General features: G+C 38.8%; 1 protein-coding gene across 2 annotated transcripts in view; it reads left to right on the top strand.

Moving 5' to 3' along the window:
• Positions 1–7,345, top strand: part of reck (reversion-inducing-cysteine-rich protein with kazal motifs) — a 59,696-nt gene extending 52,351 nt beyond the window's left edge. For both annotated transcript variants that reach the window (XM_066723361.1, XM_066723362.1), the window contains exons 18-21: positions 1,090–1,300; positions 2,708–2,781; positions 4,581–4,736; positions 5,818–7,345. In XM_066723361.1, coding sequence (XP_066579458.1) covers positions 1,090–1,300; positions 2,708–2,781; positions 4,581–4,736; positions 5,818–6,024 — 648 coding nt within the window. In that variant the 3' untranslated portion in view covers positions 6,025–7,345. The remainder of the gene's footprint in view (positions 1–1,089; positions 1,301–2,707; positions 2,782–4,580; positions 4,737–5,817) is intronic.
• Positions 7,346–19,044: the final 11,699 nt, after the last annotated feature.

Here is a 19,044-nt window from a genome sequence, read left to right on the forward strand (position 1 = left end):
CACTTTGTTGTTTGTAACAGTTTTTCAGTCTCTGTTGAGTTCTTAATACAGTCTATTTGAAGAATATATGTTGAATTTGATAACTTTGCTAGTATATTCTTTATTTGTGATAAAATCCTATTTAAGCTTATCTAAAATAGAGGGGGAAGGGTGCATGTTCTCTCATTTCTCCCAAGAGCATCAGAGAGGGGGGGCACTATAGTGCAGACATGACTGGTTTTAAATCGGGCTTTGTCATAGCAGTCTGTGGTCAGGATTCCCCTCAGACGCAGCTCTGCAGGGGTGTGGTGGAGTTAAAGTTGGCCAGGATTTCCCCAACCTTCCACACAACTGCCACTCTTGTGCTTTACTGGGCACCTGAACACTCACAGACTGATCAGTGAGAGCTTTCTTATAATGCTCTGTGTGTAGCTGTACTGCCCATGCTATGTGCATTTTTGGAAGGACATGTGTAAGCTGTCCTGAGCTGTAATCTACAGGCCATAGTTGAGAGCCAGGTTGAAGAACAACTGTCAAGAGCACATATGAAAAACATAATTAGTCATTATTTTCAAGCAAATAAAAAAAATCAATAAACACACCCTTATGTGTAAAGTACATGAACAGCTCTCAGTATCATAAAGTGGCTTCTCTCAGTCGCTCAGTGTCTCTGCTCTCCTAAGTCTTTGAATGAGTTCACTTTGGTGATTATTAATGTCAGAGCTCTTTGATATCATAGTTCCTCTCTATAACTGGGTACTTTGGACTACATTTCACTGCACTGTTTCCAGAGAAAAGAGGGATAGGTATGCAAAAGATTTATGGGCCAGATAATAAGTTGAAGTGTTGAAAGTGTTTGTTTTTGTTTATTAGTAGGTAGTGAAGTAGGTGTGTGCGAAGAAGCTACAGCAACACAATTACATTCAAATTTAAATATGCAGATGTGTATTTCCAGGAATCTTATGTAAGGTTTCTTAAATGTAAATGTTGCATTTTACCAATGACTTATTAACGTGTATATTAATTGCAATATGTCAACATTTGTAAATTAACAACCATCAACATAACATGCTGTTCTGAATGCTAATTTGATAAAACTGCTCTTTGAAGGAATCGTGTAAGTGCTCCAAACCCATCTGTGGCCACAATGGGGAGACCTACAGCACTGTGTGTGCAGCCTATTCGGACCGAGTGGCTGTGGACTACTATGGACGATGCCACGCTGTGGGCATAGTGTCTGAATACAGTTCGGAGTCGGGGTGTGCTTCCATCAGCTGTCCAACTCTCTCAACGAAGGGGTGCAACCCAGTGACTCCACCTGGTGAGCTTCCACCCCACTGCATGAGATGTCTATTGTGTTTGTTGTGTTTGGTTGTTAGTCCATGTATTACAAAACTATCATATGGTTGTAGGTCAACAAATGTGATACCTTTTTAATCAGCTCTTTTTTCAATGACATATCATCCATTTACACAATCTACATGTTGCTCATTTTTAACTTTGCCACACCAGCATTTATCTGTCAGTCAGTAAAAAGCAAAACTGCAGCTCCAAGTTTTGACCCACTATGACTGCCATTCACTGTGCAAGGCAGGCCAAGACAATGGAAAGAGAAAGCCCCCTTGACATACATCAGTTAAGGCAGGAATGTGGATTACATTGTGCTATTTCCTGCACAACTGTAATAATCCCAAGGGGAGCCCTGTGAATACAAGAGGAATGTATCTAGCAGCACTATTCAATAATAGAGACATTTCCAACCCCTTGAGAAAACAGAACAACCTGGAAAGAACTTTTCAAAGAGTCCAGACTTCAACATTTCCACACACTTTCATTGTTGCAAAGTCTACAAAGAGGTCTTATAGATTGCAAGATAAACGTTTCAAGTCACCAACTAAGATAAAACACTAAAACAAGATGCTACATTTAAATACATTTTAGTACCTTCTTAAAACATTGTCAGCTGACAGCTATGGGTTTGCCAGTGTGTTCTGTTAATTCCATGCAAACTTTCTGGGACCAGTTTAAAAAAATAAAAAAACATATGAGAACTTTTGCCCAACATATGCCTTTCTTGGGTTTTAATACAGCAGTTGGCATTTTTAGGGCTCTGCATGGAAATGCTGATTCTTAATTTTGGCTTCACCTAGACAGGGAAGAATAAACCGCCTGTGGAAACGAAGCCAATGACACATCAGATGTTCATAAATACTAACTTGTATAAAGTACTGAGCTGCACTGTGTGGCCTTTTAAAGTCATACAGAATATAATTGACATCTCAGCAGCGCAGTGAAGATGTGTGTGAACAGATTGTGAACAGTGTAGTGCTGTCCTAGTATAAAGTCTTCCCCTGGTGAAGCAACTTGTGTGACATAAAATACAGGGAAAACACTTCACATTAAGTAATTGAGCAGCAGCTTTCTAAGGCCATCCTTGTGCACAAAGAAGGCAAAAGAGTATAGTTTTATCAGCTTGTGCTGTGACCGATTGTGGTGCTCAACCAAAAGCAACTTTTATATAATTATAATAAAGTTAGGGAACCTAACCAACAACTTTAAAAAGGTGTAGAAATGTACAGGAAATCAATTGCAACTGACTTACAAGGATGGCAATATAGTTTCTCTGTCAAGCACGGCATTGCTTTTCTCCTGAGGAACAGTTTTCCTTGCACTATAAAATCTCCCAGAATCCCCTGGAACTGAACCAGTTGTGTGTTTGTGCTTGTAGGGGCCTGCTGTCCTCTGTGTGCCGGCATGCTACAGATTCTGTGGACAAAAGACCAAATGAACGTCTTTGCTGAGGTAAGCGTACGCACACTTCTGTTTCTTTTGCATTCCTCGTGTGTGTACTTTCCTCAGTCCCTATTTAACAGGTAACCCGATTTAAGTGTTGAGAGATGAATGGGCAATGAGGAAGCACAACTTCCGGGTCCTTATGTACAACATGTCACTTGTGTGGATTACTTTGGGCCTTGATATATGAAGTTAGGTTTCAGCTGATGTAGTAGTGTCATAGTTGCTTCGACTAGAAAGCAGCCATTGTGGACAGATACCGATAAGGCACATCTGTTACTGGTTCAGCCTGGTACAAAATGTGCTTTGGACTTGTTCACACCACCAGACAAGTAGTTTAAAGAAGCTGGAGAATTCTTAACAAATATGGCATTCAACATTTTATAATAAGATTGCATGAATTCAAGTTAATTAATAGTTTATATAATATAATTTTAAGGTGAATAGAAACCTGTGAAAACCTTATGTAGTTATAAACCACTATTAATACAACTTTATTAAGAAACATTGTTATAATGAATAAATACTGTATTTAGTATGCTCTGAGGAAGCTGTGAATTTCAAAATCGCAGCTTTCTTGTCCAATGACATTATCTTTTATAATCAAGTTTGCCTATTTGAGTGCTCTCCCATTTACTTTCCTTGAAATGAGGGAGTCAGCTCAGTAAATCTAATCCATTCATATTCTTGTATCAGTTATTCAATCTTCTTTTATCTTCTAGTATATGGAATGTTTGTTATCTGATATTGAGGTAAATAAGTGCTACCAGTATTTTAAGGAGGCTATCTGTAGTTTTGTTCTTAATAGTAAACATCACGACAATGTTTTAAAGTCAGAGGAAACTGTATCTTTGCAATATTGGTTGATATTGCATATGTTTGTCTCTCTGCTTTTGACTAATTGAAATAACTAATTGCAGAACACCTACTTAACTGCAACCCCCCTACTTTTGTGGGTAGGGAGTGGAAAAAAAGTTACTGCATTAAAGGCACAAACTATTATAGTAAGTGGTTCAGAGATCTATAGCTGTTTTTAGCAGTTGCCTCCCTCATGAACCTAGCGCACAGTTAAGTTTTCATTTACTTTAACAAAAATAGACAAGAAGACAAATCAAAAAGCAATCCGTAAAATCATGAGATGTCATCAAAAGTGCCACTGGAGGATAGTTGAACACTCACTGTGTCTACATGGCCACTAATATTCCACTAGTATTCGGAATACTGAAAATTTCAAATATATACAGTATTCAACCTTTTAAACAGCATTTTGGGCACAGGAAAGGCAATATTCCAGATCTGAACATTCAGAATATAAAGGGTGGGATTTTATTCCTCTAGCTTTCAGAATAATACAGCAATTCTGAGCCATGAAAACAGCGTATTCGAAAACACTGATGTGAAAGGAGAGCCGGTGCGACAGAAAAAATGACGACGGGTTCAAAAGAACAGCAGCTACTTTTGGTCGGAATGATGAAGCTTGCATTTGTCAAGGATTTGAAATGCAGTTGAAATTACGAAGCACTTCGATGGAAAACCACGGGTGTACAGAAAAGAAAATAACATTAACGCATCACACTGAATGAAGACCTATAAATATCTTCAAATATTTAATTCTGTATCTGAAGAGATGAAAATTAGTGAATCCGTCTGTTGTCAAATATTAGGCTTCAAGAACACCAGCTTTCAACAAAATTCCCAAATATGTGTGCCATATGTGTGCCTAAATGTGTCTTTAAGGGGATTACATTTTTTTGTTTGTTTTACACAATCAGTTTTTGACCTGTATCCTTTTTTAATTTCTTTTGCAGATCAATCACAATCAGCCCATGACTATCCATGACATCCTTCAGATCCTGAGGCTTCATATCTCAGTGCCACAGTGTGACATATTTGGATATCTGAGTATCGAATCTGAGATCGTGATCCTTATCGTTCCGGTTGATCAGCAGCCCACGTCTCTGCAGGTGGGTCCCCGTATATAACCGACAGACACTACAATTGGAGGAACCATTAGTTCCTGATTAACAAGTAGCTGAATCTAAGTGGTAACCGGTTCCGTGCTTCAAAGCACAGCCTGATCAAGGATATTATGATATGGATTGGAGTTAGTGTGTGCCTAAATCTGTTCAGCCATTCAACTGTACCCACAGGCATACTTATAGCTAGTGATAGGTCTTCTGTTTCTACAAAACAAATTACACGCTCTTAATGAATCCATAACAAGACGTGCTCTTTTATTTATTACCAGCTGTGTTTAAGATCTGCTGCTGATGGCAAGCTGAGATTGAGGTGTTAGAAGTTGTATCCCATCATATTACTGTGTGTGTGTGTGTGTGTGTGTGTGTGTATGTGTGTGTGTGCGTGTTGTAATCCCTGAATGGGACGCAATAAATGACAGCTTTTGTTTGTAGTCCCTCGGCTATGTCTTACTGAGTTGTGAGAAAAGCTGCATCTCAGATTGACTATAATCATTTCTGACGAGAGGAGATGGATTTCTGGGCCCCTTTTGAATCACACTGGAGTTGAATTACAGTTAATCTTCAGTCCTGATGTGTGTAAGGTGAAAGTCAATTGTGTCCTGATGGATTGCCCAGTCATTCTGTACCGACCATAAAACCTGCTGTAATGAAGAATGGTCTGAAAGTGGAAGCAAACCAAATTGCTCAGTTCATCCCTTGCCCTCTCTCGCTCTCAGGTATCTCATAAGGTTTAAGCACTTAATAGCATACAGTCCGTATCTTTCTCCAGTCAACAGGAATCTGTTCTGTTTAAATCTGTTCATCAAATAAGTATAGTTTATTGAACACCATTCATTCTGTTAAATAACTCGCAGAGATGTAGTTTCAGACACAGGGTGTTAATACAATACATGCAAATTCAGGGCTTGTCCTGTTTTTAATGACATCATCAGAACTACACAACTGCAGTCCTCAGTTTAACTAATTATTAGCTACATTGAGGAAAATTCATAATTGTCCCTTTCTCCATCGCCCTGTGCTGGACTGTTATTCCATCCTCAAGTGTCCCTTTATTTGTATCATTCAGGTTGAAGCTTGCAATAAGGAGGCAGAGAAGATCGACTCGCTGATAAACTACGGGAGTCCCACGCTGGTGTCACACGTCCCCCTGTCGGCGTTCCTTACGTCTGAGGTGAAGGTGTCCACACTGACCTTCTCAGGGTGTGCCCCCACGTTGTCTCTGTCTTTCTCACTGTTTTTGAGTCTTGTCCTCACTGTTTGGGTTAACCTGTAAGACTGCGAGACACTTGTGCCTGCAGAGAGTGTGAAGAACACAGTGTTGTGGGGTTTTTTGTATCCAGGGCGGGCTTTCAGCTCGTTTCACAAACTGTCAGGTTACCGAGAAAGGAAAAAAAAAAAAAAAAAAAAAAAAAGCGAGGTGCCCCTCCAAAAAGCGACGGAGCATTACCATCACTGTTATCAAGGCTTAAAACGTTGACCCGTGTAGAAAATGAAAACCTATTTTTTTTTCATATGCTTCACGGTGCACGTGCCGAGTTCCTGATAAACATTCAGGACTCTGTGACGGATATTCGTAAACATTCCCTTATGAAGTTGACCACAGTAAATTTTGCACAGTGATTTGGTAGTTTTCCCATGGCTTTTCCACACTATACTGAGGTTTTCAGCTGCTATACTGCAGTACATTTGTGAATAAGGGATGTAACACCATTGAAGAAGCAGAGAAATGATTAGCATAAGAAATAGCAAAGTCTCAAAGGCTTATTTTAGTATACACAGCTTTAGTATCTAGGTTTTAAATATTTCTTATTGTGAATAAGAAATACAGGGTTGATAAAATCAAACTGGAAAGCCAACACATAGCAAAGCATATCCTTCATAAGCTGAAAGAGAAAAAGGGAATAATTATGTTCCTCTGTATATATTATATATTTTTTGTGCTCAAGTGAAGAATAATAGCCATTTTGATAATGACAATCATTGCTTATCCACGTGTGGGTAATACGACAAGATGCCTTGCTTAAGATTTATACAGAATTCATATATAAAAATGCAATAATTTTATAATGTTTTGTTTTGTTTTATTTTGGTTTGGAGAATCAAAAACTGTGTTTGTTGTTTTGATCCTTGAGACAGGATAATCTTTTTAAAGGAGCAAGTTAAAAATAATGTGCCATTACAAATGTTATTATACATGCATGATAACTAATTATGAAGTGTTTTATTCCAGAATGTATTGTAATTACTTTCACATATGTGTTTTGTTTGTTTGTTTGTTTCGTCCTGTCTATATGCCAGTGCTACCTGCCACATGAAGTATTTCCCTTGTTTCAGTATTATTGTGTTAGGCAGCTTTGTAGTATTAAACATATTTACAGAATTTGATTTGTTCCTTTTCATTCCTTTTCTTTATTTTTACAAATGTAAATGTGATTTGCCAAAATATAGAACTTATATAAATGTAGGCACTTACATAACTGTAAACCTCAATTTATTGCATCAATGTGTTTTAGTTAAATTGCCAGTAACTTGTGAGTTGTTAAAATGCCAACAATGCATATTTTATTAAGTATAAAATCCAATCCAACAAACTCCTTTCATGGTTGTGTGTTTGTGTCTTGAGTTTAACTGCAGGTGAGATTTCTCGGACGCTTTCTTCAATTTCAAAAATATGCATCTCCTACATTTTTCTTTTTCCAAATCTGTTTCTGTGTTTAGGTTTATCATAAAACAAAGTCTCTAGTTTGGTTTGCATTTGTAATGAAAAATAGTTACCAAATGTAATGTGGAATTTCAACATGTATAGAAATAATTGTATTAAGTATTGTTGCATGTGAAATGACAGGCTGACCACCAGGGGACAGTACAAACTTAGATATGGAAAAATACTTTGTAATCTGCAGTTGTTTGAGACTGGAGAAAATATTTTATTTACAAAGGGTCCCCAAACAAAAGCCTTGTCTGAATCTGCAGGTTTAAGTATTTCCACCTTCAGTGAGTTTTGTGTAATCTATCTTGTCAACTTTGTCAATTCAATTTAAGCTACAATTTATTTTTGTTTTCTTGCCAACACAGCAATATTCCCATCTGTGTTTGTCAGGTTTGCGTACCTTGTATACCTTGCAGCTGCATCAGTATTTGAAAGAATTATTCTGCATTCATATTAAATTGTCAGAGTGATGTTCTTGCAAAACGAAGGCCTGCGTCACCAGTGGTGTGTCCAGGATTTCATACATGGGGTGGCTTCACTGGGGCAACATTCACTGGAAATGTGATTTAACTCAGTGTATGTATGAACACAAATTGCTCTGCAACAATGAGAAATAAATCTAAATTTAGTGCATGCGTGACATTGTATTTATCCAAGACACAAACTTTATTGAAAATAAATACTTAATTCGCACATTAACTTGTATTGAAAAATCAAAATCGGATCATTTGAGAACAATAAACCAATGGAAAAATGGTAAACAAACATGTCGGACAGGTAATAATAGTTCGCAAGCTAGCTAAGGACCAGATTAGATCAAAACTTTGACCCCCAGGCTAATAGCAAACTACATAGCAGTTACATTTATGATTAGAAGAAAGTGGCATCTAACTAAAAAGTACATTTCAGTAGTTTTCTATCAGCGGGTGGGTCAAAGTTTTGATTTAATCCCAGCCTAAATCCCACAATTAGGCTAAACCAGCTAAAAAACAATTAGGCCTATGCTGATGAAGTTGTAGTGGTGTTTGTCATAATTAATATTTTTGTTGTTTGGGGGCGGGGGAAGAATGTTGTAGTAAAATGAAGAATCAAATAGAATAGAAAAACTGCTCTCAATGAAAATCAGAGAATGAACACACTGGGAGTCCTACAGGACTTGTGCCAGTGTGCCCTCAGCCTCATGATGCTGCTCTCGAATCCCTGGCTCCTCCTCTTGTTTTCCCTCTGCCACATTATTATTATTATTATTATTATTTTTATTTCTTGGCAGATGCCCTTATCCAAGGCAACTTACAACATAAGTGCAAAACAAAGTGCAGAAATACAGTTAAGTACAAGGCATCAATCATTACAAATTCAATTTAACTAAAACATAGTAATTCAATATATATTTTACAAATTACAATTTACACAAGTACTGTAAGTGAGGTCCTACATCCTGGACGGTGAAAGCTAAGTGCTGTCAAGATGTAGGGTCACAGTCAAGGGCTATGGGAAGGAGCAAGGAGGAAAACAATCAAGAACGCAAGAAGCATAATAAAACTGTGAAGTGCTATCTAGCTGGGATAAAACGACTAATATTACAAGTACTGTCGGAAAAGACGCATCTTGAGTAAGCGCCAGAATGAGGTCAAGGACTCTGCTGTTTTGACATCGGTGGGCAAGTCGTTCCACCACTTAGGGGCCAGGGATGAGAAGGAGCGGCTCTGGAGGAAGGAGAGTGCAGAGGAGGCAGAGTTAGTCTTCTGGTGCTGGAGGAGCACAGTGGTCTGGAGGGGATGTATGGAGAGACGAGTGACTGAAGGTAGCTTGGTGCAGTGTGGTCAAGACAGCGGTAGGTGAGGGTCAGTGTCTTGAACGGAATGTGTGCCGGTATCGGGAGCCAGTGGAGGGAGCGGAGCAGTGGAGTAGCGTATGCAAATCAGGGCAGAGAGAATACCAGACCTTTTGGCAAACTCCAGACGGGCTGTCATGTGCCTTTTACTGAGGAGTGGCTTCCGTCTGACCACTCTACCATACAGGCCTGACTGGTGGAGTGCTGCAGAGATGGTTGTTCTTCTGGAAGGTTCTCCTCTCTCCACAGAGACACGCTGGAGCTCCATCAGAGTGACCATCGGGTTCTTGGTCACCTCCCTGACTAAGGCCCTTCTCCCCCGATCGCTCAGTTTGGCCGGGCGGCCAGCTCTAGGAAGAGTCCTGGTGGCTCCAAACTTCTTCCATTTACGGATGATGGAGGCCACTGTGCTCATTGGGACCTTCAATGCTGCAGACATTTTTCTGTACCCTTCCCCAGATCTGTGCCTCGATACAATCCTGTCTCGGAGGTCTACAGACAATTCCTTGGACTTCATGGCTTGGTTTGTGCTCTGACATGCACTGTTAACTGTGGGACCTTATATAGACGGGTGTGTGCCTTTCCAAATCATGTCCAATCAACTGAATTTACCACAGGTGGACTCCAATCAAGTTGTAGAAACATCTCAAGGATGATCAGTGGAAACAGGATGCACCTGAGCTCAATTTTGAGTGTCATGGCAAAGGCTGTGAATACTTATGTACATGTGCTTTTTTTGTTTTTTATTTTTAATACATTTGCCAAGATTTCAAACAAACTTCTTTCATGTTGTCATTATGGGGTATTGTTAGTAGAATTTTGAGGAAAATAATTAATTTAATCAATTTTGGAATAAGGCTGTAACATAACAAAATGTGGAAAAAGTGAAGTGCTGTGAATACTTTCCGGATGCACTGTATTTTTGATATAAAAAATGCATACTAATTAACATCCGGTTCTTATTTTTTAGATCAAAAATGCTTACTAATTAAAATCCAGTTTTATTTTTGATATAATAACAATAGGCTACTAATTAAAATCAAGTTTTATTGTATATCAAAAATGCATACTAATTAACATCTGTTTTCTTTATTTTCGAGCAATACATAGGCTGTATTCAAAATCACATACTACTCTGCTATATACTACATACTGCATAAGTACTTACTGCATGCTACATACTGATTTTCTGACTAGTAAGTAGTACAGTACATATATCATGTGACCTCACGTGGTAGACATGTTGTGTGGTAAAAAGAAAAACTAAACATTTCGTAGAGTTAAAAATAACGATTTTTTTTTTTTAATCAGGAAACATCAATAAAATTAACACATTATAAATAACTATTTAGAAAACATCCCTCATCAGTAGATTTGTGCATACTACCCATATTACACATACTACATTCCCACATTTCAGTAGTATGCAATTTTGGACGTAGTATATGAATTTGTAGTGTAGTGAAAGTACCTAGATGGCTTGCTACATTCACCAAAATATGCACTATACCACCAGAGCTCACTACAATGAAATACTGCGCCCATCATGCTTCACATTTGGCTGACGTTCCATGTCACGTGAGGTCACATGACATATATAGTACACAGAATCATTCATCTTCATACTGCGGATGGACAATGACCCGAAGCGTACTGCAAAAGCAACCCAAGACGTTTTTAAGGTGAAGAAGTGGAATGTTCTGCAATGGCCAAGTCAATCACCTGACCTGAATCCAATTGAGCAGCATTTCACTTTCTGAAGGCAAAACTGAAGGCAAAACACCAAGAACAAGCAGGAACTAAAGACAGCTGCAGTGCAGGCCTGGCAGAGCATCACCAGGGAAGAAACCCAGCATCTGCTGATGTCTATGGGTTCCAGACTTCAGGCAGTCATTGACTGAAAAGGATTTGCAACCAAGTATTGAAACTCACAATTTTATAAATGATTATGTTAGTTTGTCCAAATACTTCTGAGCCCCTAAAATTGGGGGGACCACATGGGTGTAATTCCTACACCGTTCACCCAATTTGGATGTAACTACCCTCAAATTAAAGATGAAAGTCTACACTTAAAGCACATCTTGATTGTTTCCTGCAAATACATTGTGGTGGTGTACTGAGCCAAAATGATGACAATTGTGTCACTGTCCAAATATTTATGGACCTAACTATATATAGTTTGTTTGCCCGTTCTTTACTTTCAGTTGAGCGAGATTGCTACTGTGCTGCATGGAAGGGGCCACTGCAGCCTCCCTTGCTACAGTTTGGTTATACAGTAACCCCTCCCCCTTGGGCAGTGCTTCTGACTTGAAAGATAATGATAGGTTGCAAATGCAACCCTGGTTATCTGAAAAAGGAAGCACTGCCCAAGGGTTGCAAGGTCGCGCAGCAGTTCAAGTATCCCAGCAAAAGAAGAAGTTCCTGTGTACGCTTCACCTTTTATACAAACAGGAAGTGGGAAGGGACCAATGGCAGCTTTGATAAAGTGATGTTTCGATCAGGTTCCAACGGAAGTGCGCTGAATCCCCTCACCTTGGTGCTACCTTTTTCAGATAACGGGGGCTACATTCGCAACCTATCGCTTTATTTTAGCGTCTGCTGATAGCACCTCTTTCAAATTGTTCAATTCCACTAGGACAGCTTGAAATAGGTATATATTTTTGTCAGGAACTACCTGCTGACAGCTTTGATTTTGGTACAGTATGTATACTAATTAGGTACTCGCCTCAACATTCCCAAACTGTTGGATTTGTGGTTCCAACTCTTTTCAGTCTTTCCGACCGTTTCTGATCTTAGGTCGTAGCGCAAAAAACAGTCTGAAAACGTAGGAAATGCTTTGATATTCGTGCCCACCCAGCAGACAGGTAACGTACCCATAGTGTTATCTGTAGGTTATGTTTTGGTTGCGTTCGGCCAACGTCATTAGTATATTCAAACAAAATGTGCAAATGTTCTAAATGAGTATTTCACAGAGGTTTTTACAAAATAAAAAATGGATAACATGCCACAGGTTAACAACCAGTTCAGTCAAACCCTAAGAGAGATCAGGATAAATGAGGAGGAGGTACTAAAGGGACAAGCAGAATTAAAAACAAACAAATCACCTGGGCCAGATGGGATATTTCCAACAGTACTTAAAGAAATTAGGGAAATTATTTATAGGCTGCTAACTCAAATATTCCAAATGACACTTAGAACAGGGGATGTGTCAACTGACTGGAAGACAGCAAATGTCAAACCAATTCACAAGAAAGGGGACAAAACTGAGCCAGGAAATTTCAGACCAATCAGTCTCACCTGCATTACTTGTAAAATGTTGGAAAAAATGATTAGACAGAAAATAGAGGAGCATCTTAATGAAAACCATGTTCTTGGAGATAGTCAACATGGGTTTAGACGAGGCAGATCATGTCTTACTAATTTATTAGAATTTTTTGAACATGCAACTGCAGCTGTAGATCACGTGAAAGCATATGATATGATATACTTAGATTTTCAAAAAGCTTTTGATAAGGTTCCACACCAAAGACTGATCCTCAAATTGGAAGCTGTAGGCATTCAGGGTAATGTAAGTAGAGGGATTATGAACTGGTTGATGTCTAGGAAACAGAGGGTGTCGATAAGAGGAGTAACTTCTAACTGGAGTGAGGTTGTTAGTGGAGTTCCACAGGGATCAGTACTAGGGCCTTTGCTTTTTCTAATCTATATTAATGATCTGGACTCTGGGATAGTTAGCAAACTTGTCAAATTAGCAGATGATACTAAAATAGGTGGCTCAGCAGATACAATCTCAGCAGCACAGGTTATTCAAAGGGACTTAGATAATATTCAGCTCCTGTCAGATGAAATTCAATGTGGACAAGTGCAAGGTATTACATGCAGGTAACAAAAATGTCCACTATAATTACACTATGGGAGGAATAGAACTAGATGAAGTAACGCATGAGAAAGACCTAGGAGTCTATGTGGACTCCTCACTTTCTCCATCCAAACAATGTGGGGAAGCAATAAAAAAGCAAACAGGATGTTAGGATATATTGTCAAAAGTGTAGAATTGACAACAAGGGCAGTGATGTTCAGACTGTACAATGCACTAGTTAGAGCTCATCTGGATACTGTGTGCAGTTCTGGGCTCCACACTTCAAGAAAGATATCGCTGCTCTAGAGGCAGTTCAGAGGAGAGCAACCAGACTTATTCCAGGTCTGAAGGGAATGTCCTACTGAGAGACTGAGGAACTGAACCTGTTCACCCTGGAACAGAGGAGACTACGTGGGGACTTGATCCAAGTCTTCAAAATGATGAAAGGCATCGACCACATCAAACCAGAGGAGCTTTTCCAGATCAGCAGGGACACACGCACCCGGGGACACAAATGGAAATTGGGCTTCAAGGCATTCAAGATGGAAAACAGGAGACACTTCTTTACACAGAGAGTCATCACAATCTGGAACAAACTCCCCAGCGATGTGGTTGAAGTTGGAAATTTGGGAACATTTAAAAATAGACTGGATAAGATTCTTGGATCACTTAGATATTAATGGACACCAAACGAGCAAAATGGGTCAAATGGCCCCCTCTCGTTTGTAACCTTTCTTATGTTCTCATGTTCTTATTCCAATCTCACTGTGAAATATCTATATCTATATCTATCTATATATCTTTCTATATATTATAATCATATAATCATAATACACCGATCAGCCATAACATTATGACCACCTGCCTAATATTGTGTAGGTCCCCCTTTTGCCGCCAAAACAGTCCTGACCCGTCGAGGCATGGACTCCACTAGACCTCTGAAGGTGTGCTGTGGTATCTGGCACCAAGACGTCAGCAGCAGATCCTTTAAGTCCTGTAAATTGCGAGGTGGGGCCTCCATGGATTAGACTTGTTTGTCCAGCACATCCCACAGATGCTCGATTGGATTGAGATCTGGGGAATTTGGAGGTCAAGTCAACACCTTGAACTTGTGATTCATCAGACCAAGCCACCTTCTTCCATTGCTGCGTGGTCCAGTTCTGATGCTCACGTGCCCATTGTAGGCACTTTCGGCAGTGGACAGGGGTCAGCATGGGCACCCTGACTGGTCTGCGGCTGCGCAGCCCCATACGCATCAAACTGTGATGCACTGTGTGTTCTGACACCTTTCTATCAGAACCAGCATTAACTTCTTCAGCAATTTGAGCTACAGTAGCTCGTCTGTTGGATCGGACCACACGGGCCAGCCTTCGCTCCCACATGCATCAATGAGTCTTGGCCGCCCATGACCCTGTCGCCGGTTCACCGCTTTTCCTTCCTTGGACCACTTTTGATAGGTAATGACCACTGCAGACCGGGAACACCCCACAAGAGCTGCAGTTTTGGAGATACTCTGACCCAGTCATCTAGCCATCACAATTTGGCCCTTGTCAAAGTCGCTCAGATCCTTATGCTTGCCCATTTTTCCTGCTTCTAACACATCAACTTTGGAGACAAAATGTTCACTTGCTGCCTAATATATCCCACCCACTGACAGGTGCCATGATAACGAGATTATCAGTGCTATTCACTTCATCTATCAGTGGTCATAATGTTATGGCTGATTGGTGTATATCGATACACTGCTGTATGTATGTACCTTTAAACTAATTCAGAGGTAATTCAACCTTTTATATCGGTAACTTATTGGTCTAAACTTAGGAAATGTGTGTATACAGGGAGTTTGTATATATATTAAACCCTGGTTAGTTTAATTTTCTGTTCTTTTCTATCATATTCATTTAGTTAATGTAATTTACGAGGTATATGATACAATGTATAATAAAATAGCTATCAAGATTTGCCATATTGTACATAAAACATTAATTTGCAAAAAGTGAACAGTACACAGAACTGTTTCAGTTAATATGGGAAAATTACTTTCTTTTGAAGAATTAAAATAATCCTGTGAATCTCACAGTCTTCATCTGGGTTTCATTATTCCTGTCACTTTGTTTAATGACTATATAGGTATTTGGTTATATACTGGTTGTAATTTCCTATGACTGAAATTACAAAAATAATGAAAATGAAATGGGAAGATTCGAGAATCAAAATAAAAACTCACACTAGCCAGTGAGTTCAAGTGAGTTCATCTCTGTATTGCTGCAGTCATCATTTTTTTAGATGTTAGGTCAGGCAATGAATGGGTATCATATTAGTATTGGATATGTTCTTAAAAATGTGTTAGTCAGTGTGTGATTTTGAAATGCTGGAAGTCTTGCAAAGTCCAGACACTGGTGAATTACACACAAAGGACAAACCTTCCTGTTTGAAAACAGAGGCGGTACGCATTTCCTTTAATGTTTGAGTTGTCATACAGGGAGCAACAATTACTGAAGATTACTTATTTCACACTTTGTCTCCTGTCCCTGCTCTCTGTTACTGGGTGAGATCCACCTGTCATTCATTCCTTATTCCTTTCTACGTCCAGAGCTTTCTGTGAAGGAATGGTCAAGAGACTTTTTTTATATTTTAAAAGATATGTTCTCTTGTGACTCCCAAGTTTCAACTAGCAGCTGTCTCTAAGGATACACATGTATCAAAGGAAGAGGGAAGAAAATGTTGCATAATTGATCCCAAGAAAGTGTCTGTAATAATGGTAACAGTTTCCAGACTCAACTTTTTTTTCCCCTTAGGAATGCAAGCACAAGAACTCTATTTTTATACTGACTTTTCCATTTACTATAGAAAATATATACCTTGAATTACAAAGTTGTACCCAATCGAATTTGTTTTTGTAAGTAGTAGTAAGTGCCCTTTGATGGTAAAATAAACTACACATACACCAAACTCACACAACTACAGGGCAATTTAGAGTAGCCAATCAACCTAAGCAGGCTGTCTTTGGGAAGTGCGATGAAACCGTTGCACCCAGAGAAAACCCAAGCAGACAGAGAGAGAACGTGCAAACTCCACACAGACAGACACCCAGGGCCAGAAACAAACCTAGGTCACTCTTGATGTGAAATACTCCTGTAGAAATTGCTTATTAAATGTATCAATCACATCTCTTAGAAGATTATTGAACACAAATGTCTCTCAATGTGTTCTAATAATTATCCCAAGCACATTATCGGAGTTAACACGTGTGCTGCCTTTACTGAACGTCTGCAACACTAGATGTCTATGAAGATGCAGACATAAGTATGGGCACTCTGCTTTCACTCACTGTGATCCACCAGAGCATTTAGTTCAACTGGACATGAATAAACTGATTAATTCACTTTTAGAAATGTAAATGATAAAGTCTATGTGTCTGAGAAGTGTTTTTTAAATGTTTATTTAAATAAATTATTTTGTGAATGGTATTGTTGATTGTATATTGATTATATTGAGCCCTTGTGAGTTACCTTTTATAAGGACATCAGCCAAATTATATACTTTTTAATTATTATCAATAATAACAATGCTGAGCAGAAAGAAGGGTGCCAATACTTTTTTCTCTGCTACTGCAAAGTACTGCTTTTTGTATAAATTCTGGGTATGACTTTGCGCTGTATAATCAGTGCACAGTTATTATGTATACATGCTCTCAACTAGAGGACACATATTCTGTAGGTTTTGCTGGGGTTTCACCAGCTGTCCAAAACAGAGAGTCTTCCAGAGCCACGAGCTGCACCATCTGTCCTCTCTGCATCCCATATCATTAGCAAAGTAGCGCTTGAGTTAATATTCACTCCTGTCACATTGCCCTGCTTGACTTGGCTCCCGCGCTGTTCGTCCACCTGGCTGCAGCCACTTCTCACACACTTTCTGCAAAACCATGCATTTGACTGGAACATCTTTACCAAGGTAAACACACTTTCACAAGCACTGTGTACTCCTGAACACGTCCAGACCTTGGCCATTCATGTGCAGATGCATGCAGTGAAAAGGTCAGAAGTTAATCTTCAAAACAAGATTGATTATATAGCATTTGTTCTTATGATTTTATCATACAATTACAGACAGTTCACTTGAGTTACTTGAGCAATACTCGTATGGGAATTAAACAAATATATATCTGATGGGAAATTACGACCCAAAACAATTTTAAAAATGACAGAAAACAGAACAAATTATTGTCTTGAAAATAAGTTTTTCATTATTATAACTTCCAGGTGTGGTTAGAGGATGAGCTCCGTCTGTTGGAGTCTGAAGCTCGACTGTACAGGGGAATGACACAACGTCTATGCACCTAATATGGGGAATTACTTTTTTTAGCCAAAACGATTTTACCTGTAACCACATATCTACATAATTGTGTCTGAAATTGAAGTAAACAGTCTAGTTTAAGATTCTGACTTAGACTTTATTACAGCAGTGTATGTGTGGGTGGGAATGTGAAGTAATACAGATCCTGCCATATGAATATCAACAGCTTTACTAATATTTTACTGTTACTCGCACCAAACAAGAACCAGAATATACAATGAATATATCAGCAGCTGGGACCTAGGCCCATTGAGTACAGTATGTAATGGATTGTAATTTATACTAAGTCTCAAGAAGTGTTGTGGTGACATTGGACCATTTTAATTGACAATCCACGCAATGCTATATTTATTCAGATGCTAGACAAACCAATTAAGAATCGTGAAAATAGCTTGTTATGTATTCAGAATTGTATGCTCAAGTGTACAGTGTGAAATGTACTTTTTAAGAACAGCATGTGAACCACTATTTTCAGTATTTTAATCAGAATAAACCCAGACTGAAAATTATCAAGTGCGCATTTTTAAATGACTGTCTGTACATGACTGACTCATTATTGTGTGTGTGTTTTTCCTTTAAATTGCTCTCAGCACTTTACTGTAAATGTTTCTTATATTTCATGTAACCAGTAATGGCTAGTTTCTATTGAGAAGTATTTTCAACAATGTTAAAACTCCAAAGGCACAGAAGCGTTTATTGTGATTAATTTGTGCAAAGGGAAAAATATGTCATATAAAATGATTTGGTAAGATTTACTTATAATCCACTTTTTATGTTATTGCATTAGAGGCAACTATAAAGGCAGACATAGAGAGGGTACAGTATATGAATCAGTCTGATAGATCTTAAAACCTGCCATTGAAGGTGGCCTGCCAGTAGCTTTGTTGTCCTGTCATGTCCATCCTGTTGTAATGGTGAGAGATTGCAGTGGCCAAGGTCCAGATGGTTAGCAAAATGTTTGTGTGGGGAGAATGTTATGTATCTGTGTTATGATACTTTTTGATTTCCTGTTATTTTCTCATTTATATTGACATTTATTATATTATTCTGAGATTAACACATAGTTATGAATAAGCAATAACCCATTGCTTGTGTTTTCTGACCTTGTCTTCTGGATTCCCTACAAAACCCTGTTCCCCGGCTCTTGACCCCTCGCTTGTTCCTTTGACCTGATTACACCCTGCACCTGAATCAGCTACACCCCTGTCTGTTCCAACATGACAGACATGACAATAGCATATAGCATACTAGGTAACAACACATTTTACTACAGTTATTTATTATTTTCCTTTTTGTGTAGGAATTGTGATGCATATATTCAATTTCAATTTGGTAGGCTTTTCCTCCCATGTATTAAAAATGTTCTGGCAATGGACTCTTGGCCCACCATTCTCCAAGCCCTGTTGATTTGCAAGGGTCAGTACTGTGTTTGATTCTACCAATGATTCTATCCTTGGATGTTAACACTTCACTTCACATATATTCCCATGCATATGAATGTTTAGTAAAATGCTTCCTTTTCATTCATGTATTC

This window comes from Amia ocellicauda, chromosome 2 (assembly GCF_036373705.1).
Source record: "Amia ocellicauda isolate fAmiCal2 chromosome 2, fAmiCal2.hap1, whole genome shotgun sequence".
Taxonomy (NCBI): Eukaryota; Metazoa; Chordata; class Actinopteri; order Amiiformes; family Amiidae; genus Amia; species Amia ocellicauda.